General features: G+C 54.6%; 1 protein-coding gene across 1 annotated transcript in view; it reads right to left on the minus strand.

The window, feature by feature from the left end:
- The window catches only part of GPSM1 (G-protein signaling modulator 1), a 57,433-nt gene that overhangs the window by 1,424 nt on the left and 37,769 nt on the right, over positions 1-18,240 (minus strand). Inside the window, exon 11 of the mRNA XM_009892262.1 lies at positions 2,687-2,846. Coding sequence (XP_009890564.1) covers positions 2,687-2,846 — 160 coding nt within the window. The remainder of the gene's footprint in view (positions 1-2,686; positions 2,847-18,240) is intronic.

Consider the following 18,240-nt stretch of genomic DNA (forward strand, 5'->3'; position numbering starts at 1 on the left):
CCCGGCGCCCGCACCGCCCCTCTGAGGGCTGTGCACGCCGCCTCCAGCACACTCCCCAGCCAACAAACTTCTGGAATGAACACATCCAGGTTTAGGGGCTGAGCTGTGAAAACAGTACGGTACACCCCAGAGCAGAGCACACCTCCCGCAATGAGCCTGCACAAACCCATCAGGCAGCAAAGGGGGAAAGAGGTGCCTTGGGAGGGTAAAGAGCAGAACCTGAAGTACACATCTCCCACTGCTGAGCCTCCCACGAGGGGGCCAGCTCCTGGAGGACACCAAAGATGCCACCTCATTCCAGAAGATCCAGTGCCCCAACATTAACTGTTACCTGTGAGTGATGACTATTTCCAGCACAACAACGGGCAGCTTCCACTGCTGCTTGCGCTCTGGTTTTCACCTCGAGCCAAGAGGCACCACGGCACAAGGGCCAACCCGCACCTCGCTTAGGGCACGGGGCTGGGGAGGCACCAGCCATTGCAGGTGAGCACAGCATTCCTCAGCGCTTGTGTGACGGGCACCGCGCACTCCGGAGGGCCGGGTATAATTACAGGCAGGTAATGGGCAGAGCCCAGGCCTGGCTAAGCCGCTCACCTGGCGGCACGTCCTTCGCAGGCCCCCCGGCAGCGCGGCCTCAAGTAGAGGTGCTGCCGAGGTGAGCCCTGCAGATGCTCAGGCTGTGATGAGCTGCAGGACCTGCGTCACAGCACGCGTGAGGAAAACGCTCGTGGGGTCTGGTTCTTCTCATCGCACGGAGCGGAGCCAGCCTGGGCTCAGCCTGCCAGGAGGGAGCTGGCATGAGCTGGTGACGCGGGGTCCCAGTCCAGAACATACACATGTAATCTATACGTATGAACCTTCAGGGGGAGCGTCCCACCCAGACACCCAACATCCCTGCTGCTTTCTAGCCATGGGGGGAGCAGCGCTGGAGGAGCTGTTGGCCCCACACGGCCAGAACACAGCCACCCCCAGCCTCGACATGCCTCCGGGCGGCACCACGTTGGCACCATTGAGGGACTCACGCGGGACAGAGCAACTACAGGACAAAGGGAGGATTTTCAAACACAGCAACACGGGCAATGCTGGGACCTCGGAAAAGTGAGCGAGTCAGTCCCCAGCCCTGGAAACGCCTCTCAGGCAGTGCTCAATGGAAAGAGCCTGTTGGCTCCTGGCAGCTGCTGGGCAGTGAAACGCTCCCAAACAACAGGCACGGCGCTTGGGACAGGGGCGAGCAAAAGAAAACTGTAAGAAACCCAGCCCGATTGGTGTTGCTGTGCCAGTGAGCGCAAAGCATTTGAGCAGAGGGTGCCCTGAGCTTCCCAACAGGACGTGCTCTTTTTAGACGTGCTCTACCCCAGCTTGTGGAATTGCAGGAACATATAAAAATCTCAGCACTGACACAAAGATGAGTTTCTTCCCCTTCAGCTCACAATGAAACCTGGAAAATAACACGTCCGAAAGGCTCAGAGACCAAATGAGAACTGAACAGAACGTGTGCCTACTTGTACATTCTTTATAAAGCTTCGTATTTTAAACTCAGTCTCCTAAATTACACAGCTGTTACAGCCAAACGCACTTCTGTATCAGAAATGTGTATCTTGAAAAAGTGATGCTCATTTCCACCCTATTTTTAGAAGCTTAAAAACCTGTTCAGCTCACAGCCAACCTGCCTTCCTGCCGCAGCCTGACCTTCTCCACACTGCTCCGCTCTCGCTGCCGCTTCAGCCCCTGCTCCTGGCACCTGCTTCTCCAAGCAGTCTTGTGCTGTGGCTCTTGCCGCACTCGGAGGGATGTCAGGGGTCTCCTCCCCTCCTCTCTGTACTTCATGTTCATTTGGAAACCAATAAACAAATCCATCAGTTCAAACAAAGTGTTTGGAGCCCTTTGTGATCGCACGTAAGCATGGAAGTGTGACCTGCACATTTTAGTGCTTCTCTCCAGCTTGGTTTACACAAAGGACCTCAACACCATATCATAAAAAAAGACACGAAACCAAAGTGCAAACACAGACCTGTCCTGCCTTTCCTGTCCCGTCTATTTGTCAGACAGCTTCCTCAATTTATCCCTCTTCTTCCTATGGGTGAGCTAGCTGTCTGCCTGCCGGACCTCCCTATTGTTTATCCATCCTTCTGGCTCCTCTGCTCTTACACAGCACCTATCACCGCAGCATCCAAGAACTGTACAAAACCCAGAAGTTTTTCCTCCATGGCAACGCTATGAGAGAAACTGGCAATACTCTAACTTGCCTGTGAGAGCCCACCCCAGCCCTCTGCATGCCCCAGCCCTCCAGGCCCTTACAGGGCTCCCTCAGTAATGACCATCAGCATCTTCCTCCTGGAGATGCTGGCACAGGCAGAAGCACTCGTGCCAACCTCACTGTTCAGAGAGCAGGACTTTCTAAAGATCCAGAATGAAAAAATCCAAGTATATTTTGCATTTTTCTGGCTAATTTACTCTCTAAGCCTCAGTTCACATTCTCCAGCCTTTGCCTCAGCAACCATTAACATAAGAATGTTTCTTCCTTCCTTAAATAATGACACAGATTGCCAACGTACTGCTAAGTTCAGAGGACTAAGGCTTGGGGAAAACATCACAAGATTCACAGTAAAACCACAACAGCTGGTCACACCACGGGCGCAGCATCACTCCCATAGTAATAGTGACTTATAAACGCCTCGGTGCTTACATATCCGTTCTTGCAGGGCAGGGAGCAGTGTGGCTGCTGCCTCTGCAGCCTCCGACGGGCATTCTTCCAACGGGCAGCGCTGATCATCCATCCGGTTGCTCTGGAACTTGCTCAGCAGGTCAAAGAAGCATTCCTCATCTGAAGGGGTCCGGTTGATTTTCTGGAAAAGACAGTAAAATACAGAAGAGAGTCAGAACGCCCCAAACAACTCCCCGTGTCCAATTGCTCCGTCTGGCGCGGCCTCAGCGACGTGTCGTGTCCTCTCCTGGTCTGTTCCGAGGCTGGCTCCCGGCTGTGCCCACGGCGTGCCAAGTCCCGCAGCCTGGAGCCTGCTGGGGGTCACTGCCACTTGGTCCTTCTGTCCTCCTGGCTCTGAAATAACCTCTCCCTTTTTCTCTTGCCAGCCTTTGGTGTGGACAATCTAACGCCACCCTCCTAAAGGAAGCCACAGGCCTCCTGAAGGTCCCTTCTCCTGCCGGGACCCCTGCTGCTCTGCAAAGAGCTGCTCTGCGAAATGGGGCATCCGTGGAGAGCTGCCGCCCCTCCAACAGGTCACTCGCGCTGGGGCTGACCCCAGAGGCTCTGGGCACTTCTGCAGCCCAAACCAGAGCCAGACTCCTACCAGTGAGCAGAGGAGCCCCATGCAGAGCAGCCTCGGTGGCTGCAGAGCGTCTTGAGTGCTCAGAACAAACTGGAGGCTGGAAGGGACAGAGGGGATGGAAGGGGGACAGCATTCACCCTGGCACAGCTCCGCAGGGGAGAGGAGCTTCTGGGCTGGCAAAGGGCTGGGCTCAGAGAGGGACTGCAGTCAGGAGCCCGAGGGACGACGGGGAACCGTGCGGACACCCTGGCTGAAGTGTTGTCTGGTGCCCAGCTGAGGCTCAGCTCGAGGTCAGGCACACCAGCACTCAGCCGTCCTTCCTAACCAGCTAAATTTAACCTTTTCAGGACACTGCCCCCCGCACCTCCAACGCTTCCTTTTGGTGCTCCTGTGTCCTCAGCACACCGCTTGTTCCAACAGTCACCAAGTTGCAAATGCCACAAAATTATAGTTTTTCAGGAAAACAGTCCTTGCACAAGAGCCCCAAATAAGCACCTTGTACTAGACAGTGATATATTTAAGTCGCGCTGCAGAAGGGTTCACGTTCGAGGCAGCCTTTCCAAAGCGCTGCGCTGTGTCCAGTTCCAGCGCAGAGAGGAGCTGCGTGTCCTGTGCGGGGACAGCGAACCCACAGCCTGGCTCCGCAGCAGCCGGCACCGTAGGAACAGCAGATCCTTCTGAGGAGCCACTCGGAACGGGATATAAAATTAGACAGCAGTAAGAGGGGCATCTGCCGCTCAGGAAGCGTGTGCGCTGAGCTGGTCCCACCAGATGTTCGAAAAAATACCACAACAGAAACCAACCCAAAACTACAACTGGATCTGTCTGTGCTGAGCCGTTTCCCAGCACGGGGTTGGGGAGGGCCACTCTGGGAAAGGGCACTGGGTCCCTCCTGGGGAGCAGCAAAACCCACCGGAGAGAGCGCAGGGAGAGCCGGCCCGCAGCGCCAGGCCTTTCAGCAGAGAAAGGGATCTCTTCTCGGCTGTTCGTGAAGCAAAGTCCCTCTCCCAGCGGCCACCCCGGGAGCCCTCCCTCTCCTGCCACGCGCGGTGCCATTTCCAGCAGAGAGCTCTTCACCAGGACGGAGGCACCCGAAGCCCTTCACGGGAGGTCTGGGCTGGGGACAGCCCTGTGCTGACAGGGTTAAAGCCGCAAGTCGGATTCAGTAAATGAAGGGAAACAATTTTCCCGTATGCTAAGCGAAGCAGATGAGATACACTCAGCTTCTATTTAGGGCAGCGTCAAAATTAGCAGCGGGCCAGAGAGGAACATTAGCAATGTGGGAGCTGATCGGGGAGGGGAAAAACCCCTCTCACCTCTTTCCGCATGCCGATCCACTAATGAAACAGTGGCTGAGACGGTCCCTCTGAACCATCAACAGTTGCACCTTGGAAATCAAAGCTTGCTTGGGCTCGAACTGAGGATGAATGACATCTCTCACAGCTCCGCTATGTTGGCTTGCATGACCCAAATTTCAGGCTAGAGGAGGAAGCCGGCTCATTCACACCAAACCTCCCTCTAGCTTCCCCGCAACCACATGGAGTAAATCAGAGCAGTCGTGGGTCCGCAGGAGAAGTTTTGCCTTGCAGGGAGCGCGTTGGTCAGAGCCCCCAGCTCAGCGCTTCCCCCCCAGCACAGACCCGATTCCCCTGGGGCACGTCCTACCATGGACCCCCTCCACTTTCCCGTGTCAGGATCTCTGCTCAAAACATGCCCGGGAGAGGAAAGGATGCTCCGAATCAGTAGGAAGAGCAGCCAGTGCATGTGAAGTATGGGATGGGACTGGCTGCATGCCCGGGTACCTCCTAGTGTGGTGGCCCCCGGAGGGGCAGGAGGCCGGTGCCCATGTTCGGGCTTGCACATGCTGCGCCAGCCCGGGACGTGGGGTGCCGCAGGGCCCGCAGCATCACCTGCTGACACCAGGCTCCCTCCAGCGCTGCCCCAGCCAAACTGCGCCCCAGGCCTGCACCTCTCTAATTAAAATGCCCAAATATGACAAGGTGCGGAGCGCTTGGCTCCCTCCGCTCACAGTCTGCTCCTGGCCCTGAGGAAGGAGCTATGAGGGCAGATGGATGCGCAATCACACCCTGGGGCACACCATCTGCTACCGAGCTCTGCTTGCCCAGGGCTTGGCACATCCAGGATGGTCAGGAGGCTTCCCGAGAGCCAGGGCATCCCCTAACGGGGCTCAGCAACAGTCCTGTGACAGCACAGACACACAACCACCGGTCACCACGGGCCCAAGTCCCAGAGCCCTAAATGGTTCCCGGGCAGCAGCTTTGGTTTCCAGCCCCAAGACCACTTCTCACCCCATGGCTGGTGTCCCTGCCTGGTCTCATCTCCCACCCTCCGCCTCTAGCACCATAACTGCCCAAATGCTGCCAACTGTTACTTTTCCCCAGCCAGCCAGCCTCCATCACGGGCAAAGAGGCAAACCAACCCCGTTTGCACTGGGCAGAGTGACCTGGGGCTTTTGCTGGCACCACAGAGATCACCCCCGGGCAGCTTTGGCTGCCAATACACTTGTCCACAGGACTGGCGCAGAGACACACACGCCTCCACCCGCACGGGGACAAGGACAAGAGAGGAGCCTCTGCTCCTGCTCCCTGACCTCGGGCAGGACGGGGACAGCCACCGCCTCGGGCAGGTGGAGGTCCTGTATGTGGCGGGGTCAGAGCTTTGTTCCCATTTTCTGTGAGTGGTATTTCCACCTGAACACTGCCGGCTCATCGGAGAGCTGAGCAAACTGGCTAAGGACAGCCCGGGAGCAGGACTCGCTCACCTGAAACAGGTCTCCCTCACTGGAAGGCATCCAGGCTTTTGCATACATTCATTTGCTGGTGGATGAGCAGGCTGCTTAACCTGCCAGGTTGGATCCAGGACACGTAAAACACAGCTGAGGTGTTAGAAAGGCAGCGAAGAGCAGCTGCGGGGAGTGACGGGGTACCTGCTGCTGCTCTTCCCTCTCCCTGCAGCGATGTCGCCCCAGGGAGCCCCTCTGCTCGGCCGGGACTGGGGGAGCTGGGTGCTGGGGCTGCCCCAAGTCCCTGCCTCTGCCAGGCTGCAGGACGCTGCCCTGCGGAGCACAAATGCACCCTTACTTCCTCTCTGATAAACTCTCACTCATGCTAAATAAAACCTTTCACAATCTCTGGCCGAGAAGGTCCTGGGGTGCCCAGCTCTGCACCCCGGGCACAGGAGTGTGAGGACCAGACCAGCATCTCATGGGGAAATCCCTCAGACTGGCTGCTCCGGGGGCGCAGGTGAGGCCAACGCTGAAGCCATCACCAGCAAAGCAAAACAAAGTCAGAACAGACTCCTGTGCCTAAACCCCCTTGGCCATTTCCACTCAGATTCAGGAAAGTCATTAAACAAATGTCAAAGGCCTAATTGCAGGAACTAAACCACTTTCCAGCTCCCAACACCCAAAGCCACAGCCCACAAATGCCCCGCAGGGTTTCCACCCTTGGACGCCGCTGCCCACCGGGGTGTCTGCAGAGAAGAGCCTTTCTCTGACACGTTCCTGAGCCCCATCCCGGGATTGGCAGAGGACACCTTAATTATTTCTGTGCTAGTTTCACATGGTGTTCCCACGCCTCAGGTCTCCGTGGAGCAGGATATGGCACTCCCTGGCAGGCAGATGAGGGGGTTCCTCGTGCCCGGCCTCACACACACATCCCAGACCAGAAGCAGTAAGTCTTTGGTCGAAGCAGGGCAATGCCACCAGAACTGTGGCTCAGGCTTTCCGCTTCATGATGCTGCTCCAGCTCCTGGGCAGCACCCTGTCCCCAGTCCCGTTCCAGCACCTGAACAGCCCATACCCACCGCTGGCTCCGGCTGCGCTCCCCCACCGCAAACCTGCTGTTAGAAATACCCTCAACCCAACGGCTCTGGCGGCAGTGGCTTCTCCCACAGCTTCCTGCTGCCCCCACAGGGTTTAAAGTCAGCTCGGGCAGAGCTGGAGGGTTCCCCGGGCAGCAGCGGCAGCCAGGACGGGCTGCAGCTTTCCCCCTGCATTCGCTGCTGAGACCCACAAAAAGCCAATCACAGCTGCGTGACAACACGCTCCCAGGTTGCTCTGGGACAGGGCTCCTGAGGACCCCAAGGACCATGGCAGATGATCTCTGTGCTGGCAGAGCCACGGCACGTCCCCCAGTGACTCCTGCCACTGCTATATGCCAAAAGCACCCGCTGTGCCACAGCTTCCTGCTGCCCCCACAGGGTTGAAAGTCAGCTCGGGCAGAGCTGGAGGGTTCCCCAGGCAGCAGCGGCAGCCAGGACGGGATGCAGCTTTCCCCCTGCATTCGCTGCTGAGACCCACAAAAAGCCAATCACAGCTGCGTGACAACACGCTCCCAGGTTGCTCTGGGACAGGGCTCCTGAGGACCCCAAGGACCATGGCAGATGATCTCTGTGCTGGCAGAGCCACGGCACGTCCCCCAGTGACTCCTGCCACTGCTATATGCCAAAAGCACCCGCTGTGCCATGCACGGGTGAAACGTCCCCTTCGCAGGGAGCACTGCCCAGCAGACCAAACTGCAGATGCTCTCATGAGTTATCCAAAGGGCCAAACCCTTGTTCCTCCATCAGATCAGCTTCTCTTTTCGCAGCCAGTGTCCCCATGGGGCGCTGGCTTGCCTTTGGTGCCCTCCTCTCCTCCAGACTCAACTTCTTGTAGACCCGCCTCAATGCAGCGAGGACTTGTCACGCTCGAGGACTGCTCGCTCCAGCTTCACCCAGTCCTCCAAGGGGGCTGCCCTACCTGCGGCAGAACCCGCTGCCCAGCGGCTGATGGACCCCAGCAGGTCTGGCAGAGGGATCCAGCTCAGGAGGTGCTGCTCGAAGGCAGTCTGGCTCTGGTGTGTGGGACAGGTCAGGGACGAGGTGAGGACGGCAGCAGGTTCAGGGATAACACAGCAGTTTCACCGCTCCTCCCACAGCAGCCCCTGAGAGAGCACGCCTTGGCATTTAAACACGTCCACCAACGATTCCTCTTCCTCACCTCATTTCAGTGAGGAGACAACCTGGAGGTGAAGTGACTTGACCGTGTCCCACAGTGACGCGGTGGCAGAGCTGGGACAGGACCCAGCAATCTGTCCCCAGGGCCAAGCTCTCAAGTGGACAGTTCTTGGAAAAACTGTGCCCCTTGTTCTCGCAGGCAGTTATCTGCCCAGGGCCTGGCAGACATTCATCCCAACACCTACGCCCACGTGCCATGCCTTATCTTCCTCTCCCTCTATAAACCAGATGCATCACAACCGCTTACCTACTCTCTCTTCAAGGCAGTCGGCTTCAAAATCATCAGGCAGGAGTGGGGCTGGTGGTGGTGACTGCCAGTGCTGGGAGCACTTCATCCCGGGCTGCCCTGCCGCCTGCCAGTCCCCTGTACGCGGCTTTGCTTTATCCCTGCATCATCCCAACACCGTAGGCACAGCCACAACCCCAAACCCCCTCACTCGCAGGTGTATCAGGCACTGAAGTAACTTCCCCACCTCATCGCTTTACCTGCTGAAAGGCGCCAGAGAGGAGGTTTGGAAACAGCCTCCCAGAAGGTGAGAGGGGGCTGGAGGAGAAGAGTGGAAGGAAACCCCTGGCCAAAAGCCTCAGCTTCTTTTACCGAGAGGTGAAATGTGTGGAGCATCATCCCTGGGCTCAGGAGCAGGGCTCTCCCAGTCCCCAGCCACCAACAGCTCAGTGCTGGCTGGATTCTCCACTCCTTGATGAGACCATCATCTTCAGAGTCAGAAAAGCTGTTGAACTTGTCCAGTCTTTGCTGAGGACAGCACTTCCCTTTCAATGCCGATCCTCAAGCGCTGCTGCCACACTCCCTCCCAGCCGGCAGACACGCCGTCCTCCCCCTGTGACCACAGTCAGGCACAGAGAACCACCGACCGCACTCACCACGCTCCGCTCTAAGACGTCGGCAGACACCCAAGCAGCCTGTGCATTGCTTGCATCTATTTCTCATCAAGTTGCAAAAATATTAATAACAAAAAGTTCAAACTGAAGCTATCTGAAAACTTTAAAAAAAACCAAACACACAGAGGCAATATCCAAACCCTGGCTCGAGTAAACCCCTCTTCTGTTTCTCTGTATCTACCTCCTTTTCTTGCTGCCGATCTAGCCTCTCATTTCAGAGGATGGAAGGGAAACACAAACAAAAACAGAGTTTTACTTACTGACCTCAGCAGCCAGCTCTTCCCCAGGCTCCAGCTTTTACATGTCCACGGGCAAGAAGGACCTCATGTCGCAGGGCAGAGCCCAGTGATGCGGGGCTGCCGCTTCGATGTTCTTTAGCTACCGCTAACAGCCAGAGAGAGAGAGAGAGAGAGAGCTCTCCCCAGCTCCGCTCCGGCTGCCGGAGCAGAGATTTATGCGGAGCGCGCAGCCATGTGAAGAACGTCGCCAGCAGCGATGACCCGCTGGGTGCGAGATGCAGCTTAAAGCGACAGCCCTGCTCGCCACGCTCCTCCCGGGGTCACTCCTGTGCCCTTGCGCTGGGGGTGGACTCCAGCGAAGCACTCCTCTCTCCCTCACCTCGCTGCCATGATCCCAGCGTTATTAGATGATGCTCTTAAACACACAGCGGAGCTATGTGAATATTTAGCTTTCCTTCCACCTCCTCACCTCCTACCCACCACACACACTTTACCTTAAAAATAGATTGGGATCAATTTTCCTAAACTACATCTGCAAACACACTCAGCTCTACAGGCACACGCACCACGACAGTAAATGCACTGTGCACATACAGACACAATATGATCACTCAGATTTAAAGCACCAAAATATTGAAGGACCATTTTTAGCTCCTGATAGTCCTCCTGCTCCTCATATTATTAGATATGTGATTTTTATTTTTTTTTGTCCTATTGCAAGATCCAAAGATGCTCAGCCATAAGCGCCTCTTAATTTAAATGTACCACTGTTTAACAGAGGGGAAATTTCTAATTGCAACAAGGTTTTAAACATGGAAAGATGGAAATGCTACACAACAGCCAAAGAGCTGTTCTTACCTCCCGTTTCTGAAATGCGAATGGGAAATCCTGATAGTGAAACGAGTCACTGGAAAGAGAAGCAGGTTGCCAAAGGCCACCTGGCAGGGCAGTGGCAAAATGGGGACAGAGCCCCATTGGCACTCTCGGCTCTCTGTCCACACTGTCTTACACTTCACTCTCATTTTTCATTGCAAAAGTAGGGAATTTCTTTATCTTGAACAAATGCAGCTTTTGAGGACTGTCCATGCCTTTCCATGCCAGTAAACCTTTCCAGGAGTCACACAGTAATTAGAAACATGGACACTGTGTGGGGCCTGAGATGAGGACTCCTGGCTCGGTGCCTGGCCCTGGCCGAGGCCAGGCTGTGCGCAGGGCACGGCAGACTCAGCCCCCAGAGCCCTCCTATCCCCAAGAGGCGCTGTGAACCCTCACTGGGCTTCGCAACGATCCCAGACCCAACGGCAAGGCATCACAGAGGCATGGAGCATCTCCAGAAGGAGAGCAGCGGGGCTGGGGCGGCCGTGACCTGTGAATCCGTGCGTGCCCACAAGGCTGACAGGGACAGCGTCAGGGGCAAACACAAGCTCTGAAGCAACAAGTGATAAAATGCCCTGTCCTGACGAGCCATGGGCAGTACTGCCGCGGTGGGGATGCTGCAGACATGCAAGATGGATGACCTCCCCCCAAAGCACCAGCGATGCTGGCCAGGATCTGTCCTGTGGGGCTGCCCCATCTGTCCTGTGCCGGGAGAAGCCAACTCCCCATCACCCAGAACCTTGCAAAATCCTAGTATCAGGACAGAGCGGGCAAAAGGCAATTACTCTGCATCTATTATGTGCTGGTGCCACAGGCTATGGAAGGCAAGAGACCACTGGGAACCGGCCTCAAACTAAGCTGCTGCCTCGGGAGCTCACACACTAAACTGCAATTTAGTTTGTGATTTAATTTTTAACAATGCTACAGCGATGGAGGAGGGAAAGAAGGGGTGAGGAAGGGCAAGGGGCAGGGCAGAGCCGACCTGCCTGCTGTCATGCTGGGTGCAAGGACACTGACACTGCCGCAGCTTGTGTGTGCTGAACGTCCCCGCTGCGGCCTCTGCTTCCCTGCGTGAGCCACAGGGATACTCCGGTGGAGAGGGGTGAGAGGGGAACGGACCAGAACTGAGACTCTGCCGCTTGTCTGAAGAGATGAGTCGACTTGGGACAGCTACAAAAGGGGGCATCTGAAGCTGGTATTGAGGGTGAAATGCCAAAGATGGGTATAATAGAGAAACAGAGCCCCCACACAAGAGGTGGGTGCTTGGAACAGTAAGAGGAAACGACCTTTTGCATCTGGGTTCAGGATGCAGCAAAGGAGATTGAGTGAGACATCCATGATCTGCAACTTCAGACCCCAGCTCTGACGCCAGGGAGCTGCGAGTGTGCGCCCAAGTGTGCCCGCGGCACACGTGCACCCTCCAGCATGTTTGGCAAACTGGTGCAGACCATACACACCCCGCTCAGACACACGATGTGTGCACCGCGCTTCCCTTGTAGGATGAAATTATCACCCTTACTTGGACTGTTTTCAAAGATTTTTTTTCCCTTTAAACAACTCGCCCACTCATCCCTATAAACGCCAGTGCTAAAAGCTGGTTCTGTTGTTAAGATTTCAAATAACTTGGGTTTTATTGTTTCAAACAAAATCAAAATAACTCACCCACGCTCCCTCCTTCCCTAATACATTAACTGCTGACCTGTCGGGAGCACACCCCACTGCCACACATGGCTGAAATCCGCGCCTTTGGGTCAATAGCAGGTGACAATACCGTTTTGGCTTTTATTTCGAGATGGAGCGTGGCGTGCCTGTGTGGGTGTCTGGCTGAAGTGTTTCTGACACCTCTGCTACTCTCCGTGCCCATCCGACTGCCGGAAAGCTCATGCAAACGCGCTCGGATTTGGCCACTTTGTGCAACAACCTTATTAATTCTGGATTTTCACTTCTTCCCCAGCTATGCTGCCATCTGCCCTGCAATCATAGGTCAGGTCACCAGCCCTCACTGCTGAGACCAGCGCATCCTTAGAGTGGAAATTACTTTTGGGTTCTCTTTGGGAGGGAATATATTAGTCAGCGTATTCAAACAGTCCTCAAAGAGCTGCAGCAATACTCTGTAGTTAATGCAGCGACTTTTCCACATAGGTTTTGACAGCATTTACCATGCCAGGCTGGGTTTCCCTGTCACCATTTAGCAGAAACACACAAGCCTAGATTTAGCACCTAAAGCTTAAATTACTAACCGAGGAGACAAGTTTGAAGCACCGTCATTCCAGGTCAGTCTCTCCAGTCTATGGGACAAGGTGGCAAGCTCCAGAGGCCGATTTGGCCCATCAAAAACCTGGAGGGTCCCTTAAAATAGCAGAAGCAGCAGCGAACCTGAACTACTTGCTCAAAACAACGCAGGTTACAGGCAGACGCGAGCAAGCAGTAAGGACCTGGAGCATAACCGATGCTCACCCTCACCCAGCGCCGTGGGATCGGGCCCCGCACGCCATAGCACAGCCCAGCAGCAAAGCACGAGGTTTTAGCCGAAGCTGGTTGCAGTGATTTACTTTGCAGTTGGAGGGGGGTGGAACTAGGACCACGCTCAGCTGTTGAGTCTCAGCTGAGCAGCAGTAATTTGCTAAACCGAAATAACTCCATCGCTTTAAATGATAACCCATATCCGTGATTAATTAGCACAGAAACCAAGGTTAATATACAGTGCTCAACTCCCAGTCACCTACTCTACCCACCAGACCGCACCACCTCCCTGCTTCCAGCCCTCCTGAGGAGTAGGTGGTGATGGAGGAGACAGGTGCCTATAAGCCTGCTGCCAGCGAAGGACACGCTCCTCGCCAGCGATGGAAACGATCCAACGCTCCCCCAGCAGCAGATATGCGTCCTCCCCACCATATACTGCGCTCGGTGCATCTGAAACAGGAACCTACTGGCAATTTGCTTTGAAAACGCTTTGCAAAAAAAGCCTCCTTGTTTCGGGATTGCCAAAATTGTGCTGCTTTCTTGAAACGTACTTTTATTTAGACACCTACTTGCTCTTAGCACAGCACTGCTTTAAAAAGCAGCTGAACAGAGGCAGCACCTTTACCAGGGGTGGTGACGATGGGGCAAAGTTAGTCAGTGGATCCGCACACACCCATCTGCATTAGTACCCATAACGCCCATCTAACCTTCACATAAACACCCTTTCACTGCAGCGAACGCCCAAATCTTAATTATTATTTACTCATATTCCAGTAACGCCTGAAGGCCGCGTTCAAGATCAAGGTCTCGTTATGCAAGGCACCCCACAAAACACGAAATCCTGGCCCTGCTGGGGCAGGGAGGGTCCTGGGGCCGGTACCTGTGGGTTTACCATTTCAGCGATGGTCAGACACAGCCCTCCTCAGAAGAGCTTAAACAGGTAAGACAAAAATCGCGTGCAAACACGGGAACAGCTTCTCCTATCAGCACACAAAGCAGCTCTTGCTCAGGTACGTGCTGTTGAAAAGGGCACGATGAAACTGCGCCCCAGTTGGGGAAGGCACAGACGGAGAGGCCGATTTGCTCCATGTGGCAGTGCCCAGAGAATATGAGGATGCAAATGGCTTCAGATACAGGCAAAAAATCCTCCAGGGACTTTTCTGAACATCTCGGAGGACTTGCACCTCCTGCACCCAAGCCTACTCAGCGGTGTTGCTCTTTGTGGCCTCTCAAGAGGGCTGCACCAACCCGCAGGAGCTGGTTCCCCCTCAACTCCAGCATAAAGAACACTGCAGGGAACTGCAACTCTCTCTGCGGCACAGACGCCACGATCCAGGACGGAAATGTCGGATCCGTGGCATCGTTAGGAGCCCTTTCCTAATTGCACATCTCCCCCAGAAGCTTCCCCAGCAGTCCCTGCACAGGAAGCACTGAACTGGGCTCAGGTCTCTGCCAGGTTCGGGCTGCAGTCTTCTGGGGCTGCACAAGGAACAAGAAGGAGCACTGCAAAACCATCATTTAGACTTTTTTAGGTTAATTGGTGTTAATTGCTTTGGGAGGCTCAAAAATAGCACTGCTAATGGGAAACGTGGATGCAGGCTGAAGGTGAGGTGTGAGCAGAGGCTCGTGATTGCCACATTAACCCCGGACGCAGGTTGTGCCCTGCCCAGCGGGCAGCCACTGCCGAAAGCAAGGAGACCTTCTCCTGTCCAGCTGGGACTTGCCTGCCTGCACCTCTGACCCCAACAGCCCCCGTCACACTCATACAGGGACAGAGGGAGCCCTCCTGCTGCCATGACAGTCCTTTATCACAAAAGCTCCAAGAAACAGCACCTGAACCTCCCGCATTTTGGGTTCCTTTGATTTACAGATTCATATCCTTCTCCTTACTCGCACCACTGTGGAGGACCCTCAGCCTTCTCCCAGGGAGCCTCAGTTTCCTGCACCTCATCCAAGCACAGACACAAGGAGAGCCCAGAGAGACCTAAAACCTCCACTCACCCCAAGGCTATCCTAAATCCAGAAGAGAGGTTTGACATTGGACAGGACCACGTCTATCCATAAGCAGTGGGTTAGAGAACAACCTTCTACCAGGAGAGGTTACTGCCTGTCCCTGGGTGGTTGAACTCTCCCACCTGATGGCAAACAAACGCTGGGGACAGAGCGGCGCTGGTGATGAATGATGGCAGCAGGGTGGCCTCTGGGCAGGATGCCCAAGTGACCACACAGGACAAGCCGCCCACAGACTGTGACCTGGCCTCCCCAAAGCTGGGCAACAACAGACAGAAGCCAAACTTGTCCCAAGGTTGCGCTGTGTTTGTGTTTTCTGGGAGAGCCTCCAGCACAGCAGCCCTGTCCAGCAGCTGGTAACAGCCGTTATCAATGATAAAATACAGACAAAACTGGTCTGATTATACAGGCTCCCGCACTGCTGCAGGTCTGTCCTTAAATGAAACCCAAAACCCATATCATCAGGGTGCATTTCGCTGCTTTTAGATATAGTTCATATAAAGAGAAACACAAGTTACTGATACAGAAGGGGTCATCTATGTAGACCCACCAAGCAATGGAAGAGCAGACAGCGTGGCTCCAGCAAGCACAGCAACACCACGCTCCCTCCCCAGCCTCGGACCGCGTGCAGAGCCCGGCTGGGTCCATCGGGTGCTCCCTTACATGCCAGAGCCCACCAGCCATGGCTGGCTGCTCGGCCCCCGCCGCTGGCATGGATACAGGGCACTGCTGGCACCCCAGTGGAACACCGGCACAGCCACACCACCCCCTGGCACTCACATTTGCCGGAGCAAGAGATACTCACACAAGAAAAACAAACAAAATCCCCAATCACTGGAGACCCCTGTGTCATCTGGTGTCATCATAGCTCCAGTGATTTAAGCAGAGTCATGCTGATTTACATCCAAAGAGAACCTGGACTATGATTGTTATTTTTTATTTTTTTTAAAGCTCTTCTGGCATGTGCAGTTTATTAAATGCGAGCGGCCGGAACTGCGAACGCACAAAGTGCCCCAGGCACAGCAGAGACCCGAGAAATGAATGAAGAGTTCCAGATTTTGAGAGAAGTCAAACATTTGGAGTTTTATTGCTCTGGGTCTGGCTTTGATTCGTCCCTCTTTTTAGTATTGTTCTCTTTAAAGTGACAGCTTCTAGGAAATGGTGAGCGTAACATCCCTTTTACTGTCTCATACCACTTGATGGCTGACAATTTGCCGGGAGAAAGGCTGGGCAAGGAGGAAAGCAGACCTCAATTATGGCTTCAAAGCGCCAATAACTGAAAACTCAGTTACAATGAGTCAGGGGAAGAAGAATGTATTTCGGTAGCTTGGTTAGTCGGCTCCAGCCCGGACCACTGGACTGGCCGGTCTGCAGACTTTCTGTTGTAACCTCCAACACAGGCGTGCTGGGGGACCCTGGACAACCCGTTCAGTTTTTACCTCCTTCCTAGAGCAGGTTCCTCTGGTAAGAGGCTCTTTCTTACAGTTTTCTAGCTCCTAGGCTGGCCTCCACACTTAGCCAGTTACGGATGGAACATGGGGTTCTCAGATGTGCTTTCATACATTCCCCTGATCCTCAGGCCCAAGGGATCAGAGAAGCATCCAGATCTTGGAAGCCCTTGGTGCAACTTCTGCACAGCTGAGGCCTTGGACAGCCATCCTGCACATGGGGCAGCCATTACATCCTTTTTTTCTGCATGTGGTTGATGCACAAGCCCAGGCTTGTGTTAAATCCTGCCTCCTTATCCCCCTTCCACAGCACAGCCTTGATTCACAACCTGACCTCAGTCTGGAAGGAGGAGAAACAAGGGACAGGCATAGTGGGAAGAAGCAGAAAGGGGATGCACCAGTAACAAGAATATCCCAAAGACAAGAAGATAAGGAATTCGGCTTTATCTCTGGGACCTTAAGCGCTGAAGTGTCTCACCAAGGACAAAGCCTAGGGGCTGACATCAAGGCACGGAGGCAGCGATACCTCTGCCTTGCTTCTGTTCAGAGCGAATTGTGGGCAGGACATGGCAAGGACCAGCCCTGAGCAAGCAGTCCTCAACCCATCACCGCCCCAGATAAAGGGTACTGATCAAGCTGTGGCCCACACAGATACCATCTGCCCTGCCAACATCAGTCCTGTCCTACAGAGCATGCGGGTGTCATCTGCCTCTTAAGTGGTGACAGGTTCTCTTTTCTACTTAGCTTTTGTCCTCCGTATCATCTGCAGGACAAAGGGGAGAGAATAGTTAACACTTGTCCTGTGCTGTGCAGTGCACCTTGTAGGGGTCGTTTCTCCTGCTTCAGCACCCAAAAGGGTCAAATATTCACAGGTGACCCAGAGATCACAGTTTGGCCTTTCTCTGGCTTAAATTAACAACTGTCAAAATCATTCACTGCACCTTCAGGGGCTCCATAGCAGAGTGGTCATTTTTCCAAAATGAAAATAGCATCAATGGAGAGTGTCCTCGGTGCTGGAAAGCCCACTGCGCTGAGCAGACACCCCTGGGACCTGCCTGCAAAGGGTGGTTAAAGTATCCCTCCCATAAGTGCCCGTATCCTTCTCATAAGCAAAAGCTGCAGGTACAAGAGATGATTGCTGCTTCTCAAATCAAGCCAGGCAGCTGTCCGCACTGCGCCCAAGGCATTTAAGGGAGAGTACCATTTTTGGACTCTGCAGGGCAGAAGCTTCTTCTGGCCAGCCAGACAAGCAAGGCAGAGGATGCAAAGGAAAAGCCCTGGACTGGCACAACATGGACTGTTGTGCAGAGCGCAGGGAACCATGAAGGCAAGGGCTCCTTGAAGGCAGCTGGTCTCTCATAGAACCATACCTCAAGTCACAGAGTTGTCCGAAATGCAGGTGTCATCCCCAATGAGGAGGGGGTTGCCCCGAGAGAAGCAAGCGCAACATTCGGCCCCAGCGCTCTGGAGGACCAGGACAGCACCTCTCCCTGCCGGGGACCCTGCTCTCTCCCAAGCACACCTCACCAGGACCAGCTTCTCCTCCCTGGGATGCCAAGGAGCCTGGCAGGTAATTCTGGCTTTTACTCCAACTGCAGATGCTAGCTTGCCTCCCAAACCTGCCCCTCTGCATGACAAAAAAGCAACTTGATGAAGGATCGTACACCCATAAGCCCTATGTAGGTGCTTGCACCGCCCCAGCCCCACACACCACCCCAGTCCCCCAGGCATGACACTTGCCTGCAGCAGAGCCTGCCGTGCCTCCCTCTCACTCACACGCTCTCATTGGATAATTACAGAGAAAACCAAGGCAAATCCCAATTTTAGTGCTATTATAAAACAGAGAGGGGGAATTCATTACCTGGCAGCTGTTAATATTTAAGGAAGAAACTGATAATTTACCTCTGAGGCAATGAATGCAGCAGAGGCAGTGCAAGTCAGAAAACGCTGTTGCCTCCCCCCATCCTCTCTGTTCAGTTACATTGCAGAGATTTTCTA

Source organism: Charadrius vociferus, unplaced genomic scaffold, assembly GCF_000708025.1.
Source record: "Charadrius vociferus isolate BGI_N301 unplaced genomic scaffold, ASM70802v2 scaffold549, whole genome shotgun sequence".
In the NCBI taxonomy this organism is placed as follows: Eukaryota; Metazoa; Chordata; class Aves; order Charadriiformes; family Charadriidae; genus Charadrius; species Charadrius vociferus.